The 18668-nt window shown below is 40.0% G+C and overlaps 1 protein-coding gene across 2 annotated transcripts in view; it reads right to left on the bottom strand.

The window, feature by feature from the left end:
* Positions 1 to 18668, bottom strand: part of fam193a (family with sequence similarity 193 member A) — a 230067-nt gene that overhangs the window by 109910 nt on the left and 101489 nt on the right. For both annotated transcript variants that reach the window (XM_072593910.1, XM_072593918.1), the window contains exon 3: positions 13488 to 13733. In XM_072593910.1, the coding sequence (XP_072450011.1) occupies positions 13488 to 13733 (246 nt within the window). The remainder of the gene's footprint in view (positions 1 to 13487; positions 13734 to 18668) is intronic.

The raw sequence follows: 18668 nt of genomic DNA, 5'->3' as shown, positions 1-18668 counted from the left end.
AGAGATGTACAACATGGAAACAGACCCTTCGGTCCAACTCGTCCATGCCGACCAGATATCCCAAGCCAATCTAGCCCCACCTGGCAGCACCCGGCCCATATCCCTCCAAACCCTTCCTATTCATATCCCCATCCAGATGCCTTTTAAATGCTGCAATTGTACCAGCCTCCACCACTTCTCCTGGCAGCTCATTCCATACGCATACCACCCTCTGCATGAAAAGGTTGCCCCTTGGGTCTCTTTTATAGCTTTCCCCTCTCACCCTAAATCTATGCCCTCTAGTTCTGGATTTCCCCACCACAGGGAAAAGACGTTGTCTATCCTATCCATGCCCCTCGTGATTTTATTAGCATCTATAAGGTCACCCCTCAGCTTCCAATGCTCCAAGGAAAACTGCCCCAGCCTATTCAACCTTTCCCTTCAGTTCAAATCCTTCAGCCCTGGCAACATCCTTGTAAATCTTTCCTGAACCCTTTCAAGTTTCACAACATCCTTCCAATAGGAAGGAAACCAGAATCATATGCAATATTCCAAAAGTGGCCTAACCAATGTCCTGTACAGCTGCAACATGACCTCCCAACTCCTGTACTCTATACTCTGACCAATAAACAAAAGCATACTAAACGCCTTCTTCACTACCCTATCTACCTGCAACTCCACTTTCAATGAGCTATGAATCTGCACTCCAAGGTCTCTTTGTTCAGTAACATTCCCTAAGACCTTACCATTAAGTCTTGCTAAGATTTGCTTTCCCAAAAGGCAGCATCTTACATTTATCTAAATTAAACTCCATCTGCCACTTCTCAACCCATTGGCCCATCTGGTCCAGATCCTGTTGTAGTCTGAGGTAACCCTCTTCGCTGTCCACTACACCTCAAATTTTGGTGTCATCTGCAAACTTACTAACTGTACCTCATGCTCACATCCTACGTCATTTATATAGATGACGAAAAGTAGTGGACACAGACCGATCCTTGTGGCACTCCAATGGTCACAGGCCTCCAGTCTGAAAAACAACTCTCCACCAACACCTTCTGTCTTCTACCTTTGAGCCAGTTCTGTATCCAAATGGCTAGTTCCCCCTGTATTCCATGAGATCTAATCTTGGTAACCAGTCCTCCATGAGGAATCTTATCAAAAGCCTCACTGAAATTCATATAGATCACATCCACCGCTCTGCCCTCATCAATTTTCTTTGTTACTTCTTCAAAAAATTCAATCAAGTTTGAGAGACATCACTTCCCACGCGCAAAGCTATTTTGACTATCCCTAATCAGTCCTTGCCTTTCCAAATACATGTACATCCTGTCCCTCAGGATTCCCTCCAACAACTTGCCCACCACCGATGTCAGTCTCACTGGTCTATAGTTCCCTGGCTTGTACTTACCACCCTTCTTAAACAGTGGCACCACGTTAGCCAACCTCCAGTCTTCTGGCATCTCACCTGTGACTATCAGTGGTACAAATATCTCAGCAAGGGTGCCAGCAATCACTTCCCTAGCTTCCCACAGAGTTCTAGGATACACCTGATCAGGTCCTGGGGATTTATGCGCTTTTGAGTTTCAAGACATTCAGCACTTCCTGCTCTATAATATGGACATTTTTCAAGATGTCACTATTTATTTCCTCACATTCTCTCTCTTCCATGTCCTTTTCCACAGTAAACACTGATGCAAAATACTCATTTAATATCTCCCCCATCTCCTGCAATTCCACACAAAGGCCACCTTGCTAATCTTTCAGAGGCCCTATTCTCTCCATGGTTACCCTTTTGTCCTTAATGTATTTGTAAAAACCCTTTGAATTCTCCTTAACACTATTTGCCAACTCTATCTCATGTCCCCTTTTTGCTCTCCTGATTTCCCTCTTAAGTACACTCCTACTTTCTTTATACTCTTCTAAAGATTCACTCGATCTATCTGGTCTATACCTGACATATCCTTCCTTCTTTTTCTTAACCAAATCTTCAATTTCTTTAGTCATCCAGCATTCCCTTCACCTACCAGCCTTTCCTTTCACTGGAACAGGAATTATTTACTCAATCTTAATTTATTTTGTTGACATTGCCTCCTTAAACTCTTAAACAAGCTAACTCAGCTCACCCATTTCTTAAATGGGCTCGTTAACACTGTCATGAACACCTTGTAGATTATCTTCCTCTCTGACATCCTTCTGTTTCTGGCTTTCTTTTAAGCAACTCAGGACATCTTCCCCAGCCCCAAGAGCCTGGTTTTGATCTCAGCCGACATTAAGACTCCGTCACTATATGTCAGATGAATAACATCTGACTTGACAGACCAACTTCTAAATTTGACATGGTCCTTTCATTGAAACATAAGCGCATCAGCTTCAGGTTTGGATTCAACAATAAACCAAGTTTATTATGCAAAAGGAAAAAAATAAAACAAACTACACTATCTACATAGAACAGAGTTTAAAAGATTTCAAACATGCAGCAAAATAATCTCATTTACTCCCAACACCATTAATTTACAGTTAATCAAAATCCAGGGAATATTTCCATCCCCATAAGAACTGGAGGGTGACTTCACTGCTTCTTTTCAGTTCCTGTCATATGAGCTGCCAAACCTTTTGACTGTCTCAGCTGAGATCTCATCTTTGAAGAACCAAAGCAAATTCCTAACTAGAACACCCTAGTCTGAAGAGGTGCTCAAGTTATGAAGTGTCATTGAACTTGAAACTCTAACTTTGCTTTGTCACCACAGATGCTGCCAGATCGGAGTCCCATCAGCAATTTCTGTTTTTGTTTCAGATTTCCAGCATCTGCAGTTATCTGTTTTATCCTAGTTCGGAAGCTTTCAAAAGCTTACGTCCTTATACTGAGCTAACGCATTTCTGTAACTGCTCTGAACAGATTCCTTTCCCTAATAGAGATCATGCTTGTGCCTGGTTCTAGTCAGGTTTTCTTCAAATTGCATTCAGAAGCTTTTAACTTTTGTAAGCCTGTTCATGTTAACTTCTGCTAGTTAAAATGGCTTAAATTTGTTTTCCTTCTTGTTGTAGACCCCACAATACGAACAAATTTCCATTAACACTCCAGAAGGCAGTCAGCTGCAGTCTGACAAATCATGGTTATGAAACGACAATTATTATTTTGTGTCAGTCATTAAACCCCTTCACACAAATAGACCAAACTCTCATGCCAATAGCTTGAAATCCAAACTCCTTAAAAAAAAATTATCATCCATCTTTCAAGTGATTTGCTCATAACAACACCTTTGACATTAAAGATTTGTTTTCACCTATCTTCTCTTTCACACTCTGGGCTGTAAAACACAAGTCACCAAACACCCCAGTCATTATCTCCTCAGATAGCTTGTAGCCCATTTATCTAAAATCATATGATTTCTTGGAAATGTTGCTGTTTATTAAATTCTGCCCTTCACAGAACTAAAGACTCAAATTCATCTTTCCTCTCCTATCGAACCCAAGTTTCCAAATAACATATTATGAGCTTTCACCACAATCTGCACTAAAGAAAACAACACAACAAACTTCATGGATGGAATGACATGAGGGGATTTGTAGCACTGAGGGACTTCTAAGTATTATCAAACACTAACGTTCATTGCAAAATACTTTCCAACAATGAGGTTCATGACCTGTTGCACATTTAAAACAGGCCTATACATTAGAAATGAATCGCATCACAGAATGTTTATGCTTTGTGGTTAACAATAGACCACAGGATCTAAAACCCATCTTGAACCCTAAGGTAACTAGAAGTAGAACCGTTAAACTGCCAAGAAAAACCTCAGAGCACTGTAAATATCAGCAGGGCAGAAACACAATGCCAGCATTGTCAACTTGAAGAGTTTGTTAACTTCTCAACTGTGCATCGGAGGTGTCAAACACAAGAAGAGGTTTGTGGTCCCTCAAGTAGACAATTAAAGCATCTTGCAATGTTCATTTTACCTCCATTTTTACAGGACAAAACAAACTGCTAAATATTTGAGCATCATTTTTGTGGTGTCCAGAAAAAGAATCTCGCTTGAGACATTTTGTTTCAAGTTCGAACATGTAGCACAGAAACAGATCATCAGGCCCAATCAATCCAATCCAGTTTTTAATATTTCAATCAAGCCTCCTCCCATTTTTTTCTCATCTAAATCTACCATTATAATCTCCAACACCCTTCTCCCTCAAATGCTTGTGTGGCTTTCCCCTGTGGGAGCAAGTGCTACAATCTTATGAAACTTTAGGTAAATAAGTTTCTCCTGAATTACACCTAGCGCTCTTAAGGTTTGGCGTGAAATTGAAGGCTATAGTTTTTCCATTACAGCACAGAAATGTCTTCTGTATAACACCATTCTCAACTATGGATCAAATTCATTCAGCTTCTGAGCCAACCTGGTTCCAGCAACACACTTTGCAAATCATATTCAAAACATATCACTTTGAAAAAAGTTTGAACTGCTTATTCAGCACCACTACCAGGCTAACTGGTAATCTTTTAACAATGGAAAGTCTATGTTGCATCAATAAAATAAAATATACGTGCAATCCAGTGTTACCAAAATCTCTCAAACTGAGTTTGCCAAAAACTTTCAAACCTACATTTCCTGAGTTTGAAGTTGGTTCACTATTCCTACGATAGAAAACTCCAGGCTCTCTCTTCCCTTTGGTTTGCTGGGCAGATCACGCAGGAGCTAACCAGACATAACTATTGCATTCATCAATAAAAGACTTATTTGAGCCTGACTGCTCACACATTCCCTGCTTCTATTCCTTATTCAGGCGGCTCTTCAATGATGTCATCTTCATTCATGCAACGATTCCAAATTTTTGCCCTCGTACTCCATGGCACCACAATTTAACCTCTGCAAATGCTACCACTCTTTCTTCCATTTTTCTGAAACTGACCACAGACACAATCCACCATCATTGAACATGAGCACACAACTTTTAACCAGTTTACCTTGGTGTAATCGTCAGCATGCTAAGCTTTAAACATGATGTCATCCAGAAACAAATCTCTTAAGGGAGCTGGATTGCTCAAAATGTGGAACTGACCACAGAACTTTACGAAGAATTAGCCTGAGCTGTCCTGCCTCGACACAATTTGCAGAGGAGTTGCTGGCTAACTGAGACGTAGCAGTATGAGCAGACTGTCCCTGCTCTATGGTATTGCTCTACCCAGCATAAGAGGCAAGTTACTTCAAGGGTAGAATGGAGAAAGCACACCACTGCACCCCAGGACATGGCTTCTTCCAGAAAGGAGCAGAAAAGAAGTCAAAGTGAACTTTTATACAGTTCAGACTGTAGCTTGCAATCAAGCTTGCCTCAGTGATTGCTCATACTGGTGAGACTGACATGCTGGAGTTCTGTCATGATCTAAAGGAATACTTCCTATCAGAAGTCACTGAAACATGGCATGCTTAGCTGTGTCTCAAGTGGTTGAGGGTTGGTGTCAGCTACTGGAAGATTTTTCTCCACAAGTGAAGAGACACCAAAATAAATTCTGTTGACTATAATTGAGAGACAACACTCCCAAGGAATATCCTTGACTGCAGATGCATACAGCCTGAAGATCTGAAATCCTCAACCCTTAAGCCACAGCCTGCATGAACAATGAGGAGAAAATGTGTAGCAACATAACAAGATGGTACTCTACCACCGTCATTAGAGATTTCCTCTGAAGTGCTTTTCCTGATTAGTTCTTTCCCTATAACAATCTGGAGATCCTTGAGAAATCCTTTCATTAAGATTATGATATTAATGCAAAATGTGTTTTACTAACTTTCATACCAGGAAAGGGAGAAGATTATTTGGCCCTTCAAGCCTGCTCTACCATTCAGTAAGATCATGGCTGATCCAACTTGAACAACAACTTTATATATCTGAATATCCCCAAAAATCTTTGTTCTCTTTCGTAATCAAGGAGATGTCTAACCTGCCTTAGAATTATTTAATGTTTTCTGTATCTACTGGTTTTGAAGAATTCCAAAAACTCTGAAGCATTAATTTTTTTTCTCTCATTTCTGCCTTAAGCAGGCAAAGTTAAAAATCACACAACACCAGGTTATAGTCCAACAGGTTTATTCGGAAGTACTAGCTTTTGGAGCGCTGCTCCTTCGTCAGGTAGCCAGTGGGATACCATCATAAAACACAAAATCTTTTGCACAAGATCATAGTTTCATGCAACTGATACAATATATTGATTAAACCTAGATTGCTATTAAGTCTTTCATCTTTTAGAATGGACTACAGGTTTCGATTCGTGAATATGTAAAATCCCAGAACTTCTTTTAAGTCACATTCCAGAGATAACAAAGTTTTATTTTAAAAAGATGACATCTCAGCTCACATAAAGAAGTGAGTTAGAGTCTGTTTGTATGCCAATCTTGAGTCACACTGATTCTATTTCCAAAGTAGGAATTTATAAAAGTCACATGGATTGACTGCCTGCAGATTGTGTATTTTTTGAGCAAAATAGAATGTATCTACAAATACAATTCTGCAAATGCAAATTTACCCCATAGGATTTGTGTGTGCGCGCACGCGCGTGTGAGGTAGAGAGAGAGAGAGAGAAAACAGGCATGTCCTTTTTAAAATGATGAGCCTCAGTTCTTGGGGGTTCAAGTCCATAGCTCCCTGAAAGTGACCAGGCACACAGATTGATCAGGGAATTCAATACAAGAGTCAGGGTGTTATTAGATTAGATTACTTACAGTGTGGAAACAAACCCTTCGGCCCAACGAGTCCACACCAACCCGCCAAAGTGCAACCCACCCAGACCCATTCCCCTACACCTAACACTACAGGCAATTTAGCATGGCCAATTCACCTAAACTGCACATTTTTTGGACTGTGGGAGGAAACCAGAGCACCCGGAGGAAACCCACGCAGCCACGGGGAGAATGTGCAAACTCCACACAGACAGTCGCCTGAGGTGGGAATTGAACTCGGGTCTCCGGCGCTGTGAGGCAGCAGTGCTGACCACTATGCCGCCCACAAAACGTTGTGTCTTGAAACCCTAAGTTCCCTCTACACACAGAATACTGCTCAGGGTTCTGCTATTACCTGTATGCTTTTCCTTAACATTTCATCTCCCAAAGTGCAGCACCTTACACTTATCTGGATTAAACTATATTTGCCATTTCTCAGCCATATCTGCAACTGATGTATATCCCAATGTGTCCTTTGACAACCTTCTACACTATCCACAATTCCAACAATCTTTGTCTCTGAACTGCTTCCAATACACAAAAATCCTTCCATAAGTATGGTCACCAGCACTGTATACTGTATTCCAGAGGCAGTCTTACTGCATATGCTGCATAACTGAAGCACAACCTCACTACTCTTATATTCAATTCCCCTTGTACTAAATCATAAAATTATATTATCTTTCCTGATTACTTACTGTACACGTACTAATCTTTGTAATTCATAGACAAGAACACCCAAATTTCTTGCAACTGAGAACTCTAACGTCCTACCATTCACCATGCTTTTCTCTATTCTTTCTGGCAAAATAGGCAACTTCACTCTTTCCCACATTGGACAAAGATCCGGTAAATGCAGTCTGCTCAGTTAACTATCTATATTCCTTTGTAGGTTCCTTATTTCCTCTTCACAACTCATCTTCTTACCCATCTTTCAGTCAGCAGCAAATTTAGCCCCACACCTTTGGTCCCTTCATTCAAATCATTGAAGAAAAACATCCGAGACACCAGCATCAACCTCTGTGCTGGCCTAAGAAAGATCCATTTATTCTTACTATTTCCTGTTAGCAAACCAATCTTAGCCAATACCGTACCCTCGACACCATGAGCTTTCATTTTTCACAATAATCTTTTCAAATGTCTTCTGTAAATTCAAATACACTAGATCCTCTTTATCTATAGCACAAGTTAACTCTTCAAATAATTCCAACAAATTAGTTAAACATGATTTCCCTTTGACAGAATTCTGCCTGAGTACCTTGAAATTATCCAATTGCTGTTAAAATGTTTCTAGTAATAGTTTCCAACATTTTCCCTATGACAAATGCTAAGCTAACTGGCCTGTAGCTTCCTATTTTCTGCCTCCCTCACTTCTTAACTAAATGACTGACATCACCTATTTTTAAATCTGAAGGAACCTTCCACGAATTGAATGAACATCAGAAAATAAAACCCAACATCTCAACTATCTCACTAACTAGATCTTTTAAGACTCAAAACTTGGGGCCTTGTCAACTGACAGTTCCAATAATTGCTCAATACTTGATAACTGCAATTTTCACCCTCCCTTTCTATTTCTGATTTACAGCTGGAATGACTACATGTATTCTCTCCAGTTAAGACAAAGGCAAAACTGTTCATCTTCCATCTCTTTAGCTCCCACTTTGAAATCTCATTTTCTTAGGACAAGCTACTTTGTTAACTCTTTTCTCGAAATGTCATAACAAACTTTTCCTGTTTTTATATTTTTGGCGAGCTTTCTCTTGTACTCTAGCTTTTTTCCTTATTCCTCTTTTAGTAAGTCATTGCTATTTTAAAATATTTTGTCCAATTTTCTGACCTGCCACCTATCTTTGCACAATCGTAAGTCTTTTCTTTGAGTTTGGTACTATCTTTCATATTAGGTAATCACAAATTGTATAAATATTTATTTGTTGGAATGTCACTCTACGTGGTCCGTATCCCTTGATTCCTTCTCTATCATATCTGTCAAGATGCCTTTAACATTGCAACCGTATCTGCCTCCTCCTCCATCTCTGGCAGCGCATTCCAGGAACTTACCACCACCTGCATAAAAAAAAACTTACTTCTTGTCTCCTTTAAACACACCTTTTACCTTAAACCTATGCTCGCTGTTCTTTGTATCTATTCTGTACCTTCTGGGATATCCACTTAAATGCTAGTCATTGTATCTCAATTGACTTCTCTCAACTTAAATTTTCATGACTTTATAATTCTTTTTGTTTAAATTCAAAATAGTGGTTTTGGACCCACAGTTCTCCCCCTTAAACTGTATGTAAAATTCAATCAAGTTATGGTCACTGTTGCCCGGGGACACTTCCACTGGGTGGTCAGTAGTTCTGTCAAAAACAAGTCTAGTGTAGTCTATTTTCTCTTTATCTGACTCAAACATAACCTCCCTCCTGCTGAATTCAATTCCAGAGTAAAGAACAATAGCATTCTATTAGATTCCAACCAGTCGAACAGTTTGAATTATTGCATGAAGACACCCAGATTCCTTGCAAAATCTTAACATTTAGGTAACATGCTTTTCTTTCATCCTTCCTACCAAACAGACAATTTCACATTTTCCCACACATTACTTTATTTGCCAGATCTTTGCCTACTCATACTTGTATCTTTTTGCAGCCCTCAAGTCCTCTTCACAATTAGTTTCCTATCTATCTTGTATCATCAGCAAATTTAGCTAGGATGTTTAAAGAAAACTGGTGCAAATCTAATAAATGTTACTGCTCTGGGAGGCTTGAAAATGCCTGTGCAAGGTGCATTCGCATGCTATCATGTTGAACAAAAAAAAAGTTGAAAATCTGAAACAAAAAAATTGTTGGAAAATCTCAGATCTGGCAGCATCTGTGGAGAGAAATGAGAGTTAACTTTCCAAGTCCAATGACCCTTGTTTTGAAGATGTGTTGCTGGACTCCAATTCCTCTCCACGCATGCTGTTACAGCTGCTGAGATTTCCCAGCGATTTCTGTTTTTGTTTCATAACAACATCTTTGTTGCCAGGGGATTGGAGTACAAGAATACAGAAGTCTTCTCACAATTATAGAGGATTCTGAGACGACCACATCTGGAGTACTGCACATAGTTTTGGCCTCTACATTTAAGAAAATATATATTTGCAATGGAGAGGATACAGAAAAGGATATATTAACCCTGCATTGTGATGCTTGTTTTATGATGAACAACTGACCAAATTAGGTTATAATCTCTGGTATTTAAAAGGAGTGGCAACCTTATTGAAATTAACAAGATTATGAAGCAGCTTAACTGTTTTTATGTTCAGTGAATCTAAAATACAGGGCCAGAGACACATCAAAATGGTGCTGTTCATTTCGAACTGAAGGAGAAATATCCCCACTTGAAAGTGTTGTGCATCTTTGGAATTCTTTTCTCATTAGAGTTGTTGAGCCTCAATTTAAGACACTTAAGACTGGGATTTTTGGTGTCTCAGGGAAGTCAAGGATTTGGGGAGCAAGCCGGAAAGCAGAGCTCTATAAAAGGAAAATACTGCAGATGCTGGAAGTCTAAAACGGAAACACAGTGCACTTGAGAAACAGGTCTGGCAGCATTTGCAGAGAAGCAGCATTAACATTGAGTCCAATGTCTCTTCTTTGGACGGAGATGGGCTGAAAAATTATGTTTTTATGCTCATGGCAAAGAGGGAGGTGGTGCAAGTGTAACACATGGTGAGGGTGCCCAGAGCAAAAGACAAATGGACTGTCAAAGGAAAAATCTAGATGTACAATAGATGCAAATGCTGCACGTGAATAGCAGAAAATAAGTCAGCTCTATTCAGAGCAAACCCAAGAGTGAGAGAATGAGAGCAAAGGGCACGTGTAGCATCGAATCAGAAGACAACGGTGTTCATGCTCTGAAGTTTTTGAACTCAATGCTGAGTCCCGAAGACTCTAAAATCATCAAGTAGAAAATCACCGTTCCTCCAGTCTGCATCAAGACACAGCGGCAACACTAGGACACAACTAAGTCCTCTGCTGAGCACAAATCTTTCAGCAGAGAATGGAAGATTAGGAGGAGGGATGGAGTTAAAGAGAAGAGGAAGACAAGAAGAATTCAGAGCAATGCCAGTCCCTCAGTGTTTTTGGAGCTTGCATTCTCTAACACTTGAAAGGGGAAGAAAAATTTTCTTGTTGAAGTGTTAAATGAGACAAAGAGAAAACCAGAAATAATAAACAGCATCAAGATTGAGGGGTGGAGCTGATGGAGAGAGGTCCAGAGTGTGTGCATGCGATGAAACAGAATGGTTGAGAACATGCGTGTTAAAAACTAGAACAAGATTAGATGGGGCAGCAAATTGATAGACTTCTTTTCCAAACTTTTTTTTAAAAAGCTCAAATACAGCACAGACTAACGAAGAGCAGACGCCTTTATGTCAAACAAAATTAGTACCAAGATACTTCTTGGTTTGTATTGAAGTGGCAATCTCACTCATCAGACATGCAAAGGCTAATAAGGAGTGGAAAAATTCTTAATGGAACAGTGAGGGCTACGCATTGGAACTTTGGATTAAGAAATATTACTTGAATAGAGTGCAGGAAGCCTTGGTCTACAAGTGTTTTGTGCCAAAATGCATTCTACTGCTGAGCACAAAGTTGTTCCAAAGGTCAATGAGGGCCAATGAAAAATTACCTTTGAACCATATCATCATCACTAGGCCAGTTTACTGAATAATAGTACACATTACATAATTTTAATAACTATCCTCCTACAGATGGGTTCACCCAAATTCTCTAGATTCAGGAATTCTGTCAAAGGATCGGTGATTTCAAATATCGCCAAGTTTATTTAAGAAAAGTTAGAGTAACAGACTAAGTGGTTCACCATTAGCAATAAGGAATCTGCTGGAATCCACTATCAGGGACAAAGTGACTGTACACCTTGATGGTACAAGCTGATCAGAGAGAGACTGTGAATGGATTTGTGTTAGGATGTGTGTTATGCCTATCTAATCTAGATGTGGTTTCTGAAGCTCTGCATCTGAGATCCAAAGACGACAAATCAGAAACATTCTTACAAAGAGAGTGTGAGAGCTATGCAGGCATAAGGGAATTGTTTATTCCATGTAGACAGATTATTAAAAGGTATGCATAGATATCAAAGTAAAAGATCCATGCTATCACAGAATCATTAAGCACCTGTAGGGGTTCTCATAAGAATTTCTTTTAATGCTGTTCTTACACCTTCTCCCTACAAATGTACACATTTTACATTTTCAAATAACTGTCTTACTTGCTTTGGAATACCTCAATTGAACCTGCCTCTACCACACTCAGGCAGTTCCAGGTGGTGCCCACTCACCACAAGAAAAAGCCTGGTCTCAGATAATCTTAGTTTCTTTTGCCAATTTGAATCTGTGCCATTTCCTTCTCAGTCAACCTTTGCCATCAAGAGGGCTTGAACTCATGGGTGGAAGCACTACTTCAGTTGCAAAAGTCTCCATGAGACCCCATCTGAAGCACTGCATTCAATTTAAGGTACACTACCTCATGGAAGGTGGCCTCAGAGAGATACAACATTAAACCATTTTATCATTTGGATGAATTAAAGAGTTACCATCTGAGACTTATTTTGTGTTCCTTAAGCTTCAAAAAGGTCGAAGATTCATTATATTAAGGTCTGTAATATGGCAAAATGATTCCCTCTGATAATAGAATCCTGAACAAAATAACCTTATATTCAGAGCAATGTTTTTCATAGAGTGAAACTTCTCACAACAAAGGCCAGTAGAAATTTGGAAACCACTCCACACAATTCTGGGGATATTGGGCCAACTCAAATTTGCAGACAGACATTGACAAGTCGATTGTTGTTAACCAAGCACTGCATGAAATATAGAACAATGGGTTTGTACTCTTGTTCCAAATGTCAAACAGTATAGACAACTAGAGGCTTGAGGTGGTTAAATTTAGAGTTTAGAAGACTGAGAGGGGATCTGATTGAGATATACAAGATTATTAAAGGATTGGACACTCTGGAGGCAGGAAACATGTTTCCACTGATGGGTGAGTGCCGAACCAGAGGACACAATTTAAAAATACGGGGTATACCATTTAGGACAGAGATGAGGAGAAACTTCTTCACCCAGAGAGTGGCAGCTGTGTGGAATGCTCTGCCCCAGAGGGCAGTGGAGGCCCAGTCTCTGGATTCATTTAAGGAAAGGGTTGGATAGAGCTCTCAAGGATAGTGGAATTAAGGGTTACGGAGGTAAGGCAGGAACAGGATACTGATTAAGGATGATCAGCCATGATCATATTGAATGGTGGTGCAGGCTCGAAGGGCAGAACGGCCTACTCCTGCACCTATTGTCTAAATGGCATGTTCATGCTTCCATAGACCTGTTCAATTTCAGCAGTGATTCTAACAACATGCTTATTGGTTAATTCAGTTGTGAAATATTTACATGTATATCTCAAATGCACATGCCTAATATTGTTAGCAAGTGAGTTAATGTATTTTCATTAAATTCCTTTAACCATTTCAACAATTAAAATCACACTGCACAATTACAAGGTAGAGACAGAAAAACACAAATTTCCCCATTTTATACAGTCAACAACAGTCTGTCTAATATTCTACTTGGATCACAGGTGACATGTAGTGGAGAGATGGGAGTGCTTGGGTGGGTTGGGCCAAGACAGCAAAGTGGTAATAAACAGGAAATCCGGAATAAACACAGCATACACATTCTGAAATTTAAAAATTAAGCAGCACCAGGCTGAACCTATGGAAGACAAATATTAAATTAGTCCTACTTACCACTAGCGACTGCTCTAGAGAAACTTGCCGATCATCCTTTTCAACTGTGCGCCTGCAATCCGGGCAAACCCACAGTGGAAGGTGCAACATGCTATTAGTTTTTGGAGATGTAGAAAGTGCCATTTTGTTTGGGTTTGTAATCCCACTCTCTGAGAGTGAAGAGTCTTTGCGTTCACTTCGACATAGAAGACATCGTTCTCCTGTTGAGTACGGTGCTCTCTGACCCAGCCCAAAAGTGAAGGGTGTCTAAATAGATAAAAATGCAAGGTAAGTCCATTTGCAAGTGACAAAAACAATGTACTTGAACTCCTTTAGCTTTACACGTGTTTCATGGCTCCTCAAAGGCTGAATAAGTCATATTAATTTTCATTATTATTTGAAATTCCAGGACTTTCTGGTATTCAGATACTACTTTCATTTTTCATTTTATCAGCCACTGGTCTTGTACTTCACATTTAATTCTCAGACCTAGAATACAGATATAGCATAAATTTAAAGACTCGAGGTCATGCATAACTTGCCGGTACACTAATGCCCACTCTTTAAGACTTGCATTGCTCTACAACTGACTAATAACCCTTCGGGCCATCAACTGCAACTAATTTGTCCAAACTTATTTTAATTAGCACAACTCTCAACCTTATTGCTGAAATCTCATATGTCCTATTTGGTCTCTAATGAAATAAGAATTTTTGAAACATCTGAGCACATTGAATAACCCACTGGATATCAACCATCCAGAGCTCCACTTGCTGGGACAGTGGGAACTGGCATTTAAATCATCCACCTTTCAAAATTGAGGTGGTAACACTGCCATGAAGACACAAGACTTGCTCAAAAGGGGACTAGTGACATGATGGAGACCTTGTGCCTCAGACAAAAAAAAGTCACTTTGCGCATCTAACTGCAAAAGTAAACTCAAATAAGATGACTGCCCTAAATCTAGAACAATTTCATTTAATAAATGTTTCAAATAGATCAAGTTGAACAAACTTAGCAAAGCCAAGGGTTATATCTACTAGAAATATTCATGAATGAAAAGAATTGAGGTAGCAAATAGGGAGAGAGTATTTCTTCTTCTCACTGAATGTTTAAGTGAGAATGTCAGAAGGAACATTTCTTCAGACACAGGCTTACTAAGACAAGAGTCTGTCAAAGGTTAGGTGGAAGTGGGTATTACAGATGCTAGACATTAGAGACAAGATTAGTGTGTTGTTGGAAAAGCACAGTAGGCCAGGCAGCATCCGAGGAGCAGGAAAATCGACATTTCAAGCAAAAAGCCTGATGAAGGGCTTTTGCCCAAAACATCAATTTTCCTGCTCCTTGGATGCTGCCTGACCTGCTGCGCTTTTCCAGCACCACTCTAATCTGTCAAAGATTAGTCAATTAAATGGCTCAAGTTCTGCACAGGATATGCAGGGACCCAGAATTCAGACTTCATTCATGGGCAACTGCAATGCTATCCAGATTTAATAAACATCAAAGCTTTCAGGTGATAAATTTCCAACATCTTCAGTATAATCCTTCATAAAGGAGCGCTTTCCATCCTACCACATCTTGTTTTTATATGTGGTATCAGCTCTACACTAACTTAGGACATTGACTTCTGTCTGACTCAGTGCTAACTTTCACCACGTCTTGCCTGAATTGTTACAATCTCAAACAAAAACAAACTGAAGACACCAGAACTCTGAAACAAAAGCAGAAATTGCTGAAGAAGGGTGGCCACTGAATTTGAAAAGTTGACTCTTGTTTTCTCTCCAGAAATGCTGCCAGACCTGCTCAGTTTCTCCAGCAATTATGGTTTACTGTGATGCTCTCATCCTAATTTGCATAATAACCAGGACTAGAACATCTTGTTAAATGGATAAAAAAAACTTAAGGGTTAACATTAATCATTGTCCAGTAAATCTGATAGTTCTGGCAACTTTCAAAAAAGTTATTTCAAGAGATGTGGATGTCACTGTTAACATCAACATTTTTTGCTCGTCACTAATTTTCCTTTATCTGATTGGCTTCTTAGGCCACTGTAGAGATCATTTAATTTCTGTGTCCCCAGGATCATAAGTAGGCCAGTCCTGGTTATGACAGCAAATTCTGTTCCCTGCAGAACATGAGATGTTTGTTTCAAACAGCAATCTATGATAGCTGTCAGTCACCAACACTAACTGCATGTTCAACTCTCACTAGCACAGCCACCAATGCCCATTTTCTATGAGTGAATAAGAAAAAAAAGTGAACTTAAATTCCACAAGCTGAATCACCACTCCAGTGTGATGAAGCTATTTATTTAAATAAGTTTTAAAGTATGGATTTCATAAGTAGTGGCATATTGGCATTGGCTACTTTGTGAAGAATTTTCTTTCTATATCAAATAGTCAGTTTCCTTTAAGAAGTTATTCCAGCACTGCTCAGAAAGCAAGTGGATATGGACCCTAGAGTGTTAGCTGAAATTTCCTGAATTCACTCATGGGATTTGGGCATTGATGGCTGGGCAAACATTTAACAGGCCCTACATTGTTGCCCATGAGTTGGTGATGGTGAGAGGCCTTCATGAATCACTGCAGTCTATGTACTGCAGTTTATCTACCATGCCACCACAAAGGGGGTTCCAGAACTTTTGCGATATATCTCCAAGTCAGGATGGTGATTGGCTAGGAGGGGAACTTGAAGATGGTGCAGTTCATACAAATCTACTGCTCTTCTATTTAAAGGTGAAGTGGATGTTGATTCGGAAGGTGCTGTCTGAGGACCTTGGTTAATTCATGCAGTGCATCTTCTAGATGGTAGTGCTGCTACTAAGCACCCACAGTGGAGAGAATGGATGTTTGTTGAGCCAATCACATGGGCTGCTGTGTCTTAGATGGTTAGAGACGAAAAAAACTGCAGATGCTGGAATCCAAAGTAGACAGGTAGGAGGGTGGAAGAACAGAGCAAGCATCAGGAGATGAAGTAGTCAACATTTCGGGTGTAACCAAGGGTCACACCCAAAGCATGTCCTAGATGGTGTCAAACTTCTTGAGTATTGCTGAATCTGAACTCAACCAGGCACGTGAGAAGTAATCTGTCACACTCCTGACTTGTGCCTTGTAGACAATGGACAGGCTGTGGAGAGTGAGATGGTGACTTACTTGCTGCAGGATTTCTTCAAGTTCCTGTGAATAGTTCATGGAAATGCAGATCTTAAAAATTGTGCCTAGGCCAAAAATGTGCCCAGGATGCTTCATTATTTTCTGATATTAAGCATATGTAAATTACATATATGTCTTATTATATTAAACAAAGAAAACCAAAAGGTTTTTCTGCTTGTGATGAATGATAGGGCTCAAAAACTAAAGTTTTTTTTGTATAGCATCTATAATATTACAAAACATCCCAAGACCTTTCATACAACCAAAAAGAAAACACTGAATCCTTAATAAAGCTTAATAATAAGAAGTGAATTTTAGAGTGTTTTATTGGAGAGGACATTCCACTGCTGCTTTTAAATGCAGCTGAAGACAGACACCGATGTGGTAAAGATCAGAGGGAAGCCAGATGATTTGGGAAGTCTTTAAAAACTAGAAGACAACTTAAAAAAAAATAAGTGTAAGCTAGCTTGTAAGATAAAAAGACTGCAAGAGTTTAAGGTATTTAAAGTCAAAAGAGACACAAGCATTGGACACTAGAGAAGCAGTATTTGGGAACAGAGAAATGGCAGAGGAACTGACTGGATACTTTGCTTCAGTTTTCACAGTAGAAGACAGACACCTGTAGTCTACCAGAACTTAGAGAGTGTCAGGGGGCAGAGGTGAGTGCAGTGGCTATCACTAAGGAGAGGATGCTGGGGAAGCCAAAAGGTCTGAAGGTGGATAATGTGCAGGTTAGGTGAATTGGCCATGCTAAATTGCCTGTAGTGTTAGGTGCATTAGTCAGGGGCAAATGTAAGGGAATGGGTCTGGGTGGGTTGCACTTCAGAGGGTCGGTGTGGACTTGTTGGGCCGAAGGGCCTGTTTCCACACTGTAGGGAATCTAATCTAATCTAAAATCACTTAGACCAGATCAACTACACCCCAAGTACTGAAGGAGATAGCAGCGGAGATTGTGCAGGCACTGGAAATGACCTTTTCGGAATCATTGGAATAATGGAAGGTGCCAGTCGACTGGAGAATGGTGAATGTAACACCCCTGTTTAAAAGGAGGGAGGGGGCAGAAGGCAGAAAACTATAGGCCAGTTCACCTGACTTCAATCATTACCAAGATTTGAGATCCATTATCAAGGACGGGATGCAGAGTACTCAGAAGCATATAGTAAAATAAGACTGCGTCAGAATGAATTGTCAAGGAGAAGCTGTACCTGACAAATCTGTTAGGATGCTTTGAGGAGGTAATAACCAACTCTGACAAAGGTGAGCCAGTGGTCATGATCTACTTGGGTTTCCAGAAAACCTTTGACAAGGTGCAACACAGGAGACTGCTCAACAAGATGAAAGCCCATGGTGTCAGAGGAAAGGTACAGATATGGATAGAGGATTGGCTGACTGGCAGAAGGCAGAGTGTCAGCAGAAAGGTGTCTTTTGCAGAATGGCAGCCAGTGACTAATGGTGCTCCACAAGGATCAGTGTTTGGACCACAACTATTCATATTAAAACATTAATAATTTGGATGAGGGGGAGGCAGTGTTGAGGAAGCAGGGAGGTCGCAGAAGGGGAAGGGTGTCGCAGAAACTAGGGGAGTGGGCAAAGAAGGGGCAGATAGAATATAATGTGAGGTTATGCACTTTGGTGGGAAGAACAGAGGCATCGACTATGCACGAAATGGGGAAAGCCTTCGGAAATCTGAAGCACAAAAGGACTTGCCAGTCCTAATTCAGGCAGTAAGGAAGGAAAATACAATGTTGGCATTCATTTTGTGGAGGTGCCGGTGTTGGACTGGAGTGGAGAAAGTTAAAAATCACACAAACACCTTGTTATAGTCCAACAGGTTATTTGGAAGTATTAGCTTTCGGCCTGCCGTTCCTTCATCATGTAGCTGTGCAGCAAGATCATAAGACACAATTTATAGCAAAAGACCACAATGCCATGCATGCAAATGATACGATATATTGAACAAACCTAGATCGCTCTTAAGTCTTTCATTTTTTTAGAATGGGCTGCAGGTTTCTTTCATTAATATGTAAATCCCAGAACTGCTTTCAAATCA

The sequence above is a fragment of the Chiloscyllium punctatum genome, chromosome 2, assembly GCF_047496795.1.
Source record: "Chiloscyllium punctatum isolate Juve2018m chromosome 2, sChiPun1.3, whole genome shotgun sequence".
Classification (NCBI taxonomy): domain Eukaryota; kingdom Metazoa; phylum Chordata; class Chondrichthyes; order Orectolobiformes; family Hemiscylliidae; genus Chiloscyllium; species Chiloscyllium punctatum.
This window is presented reverse-complemented; position numbering and strand designations above follow the sequence as displayed.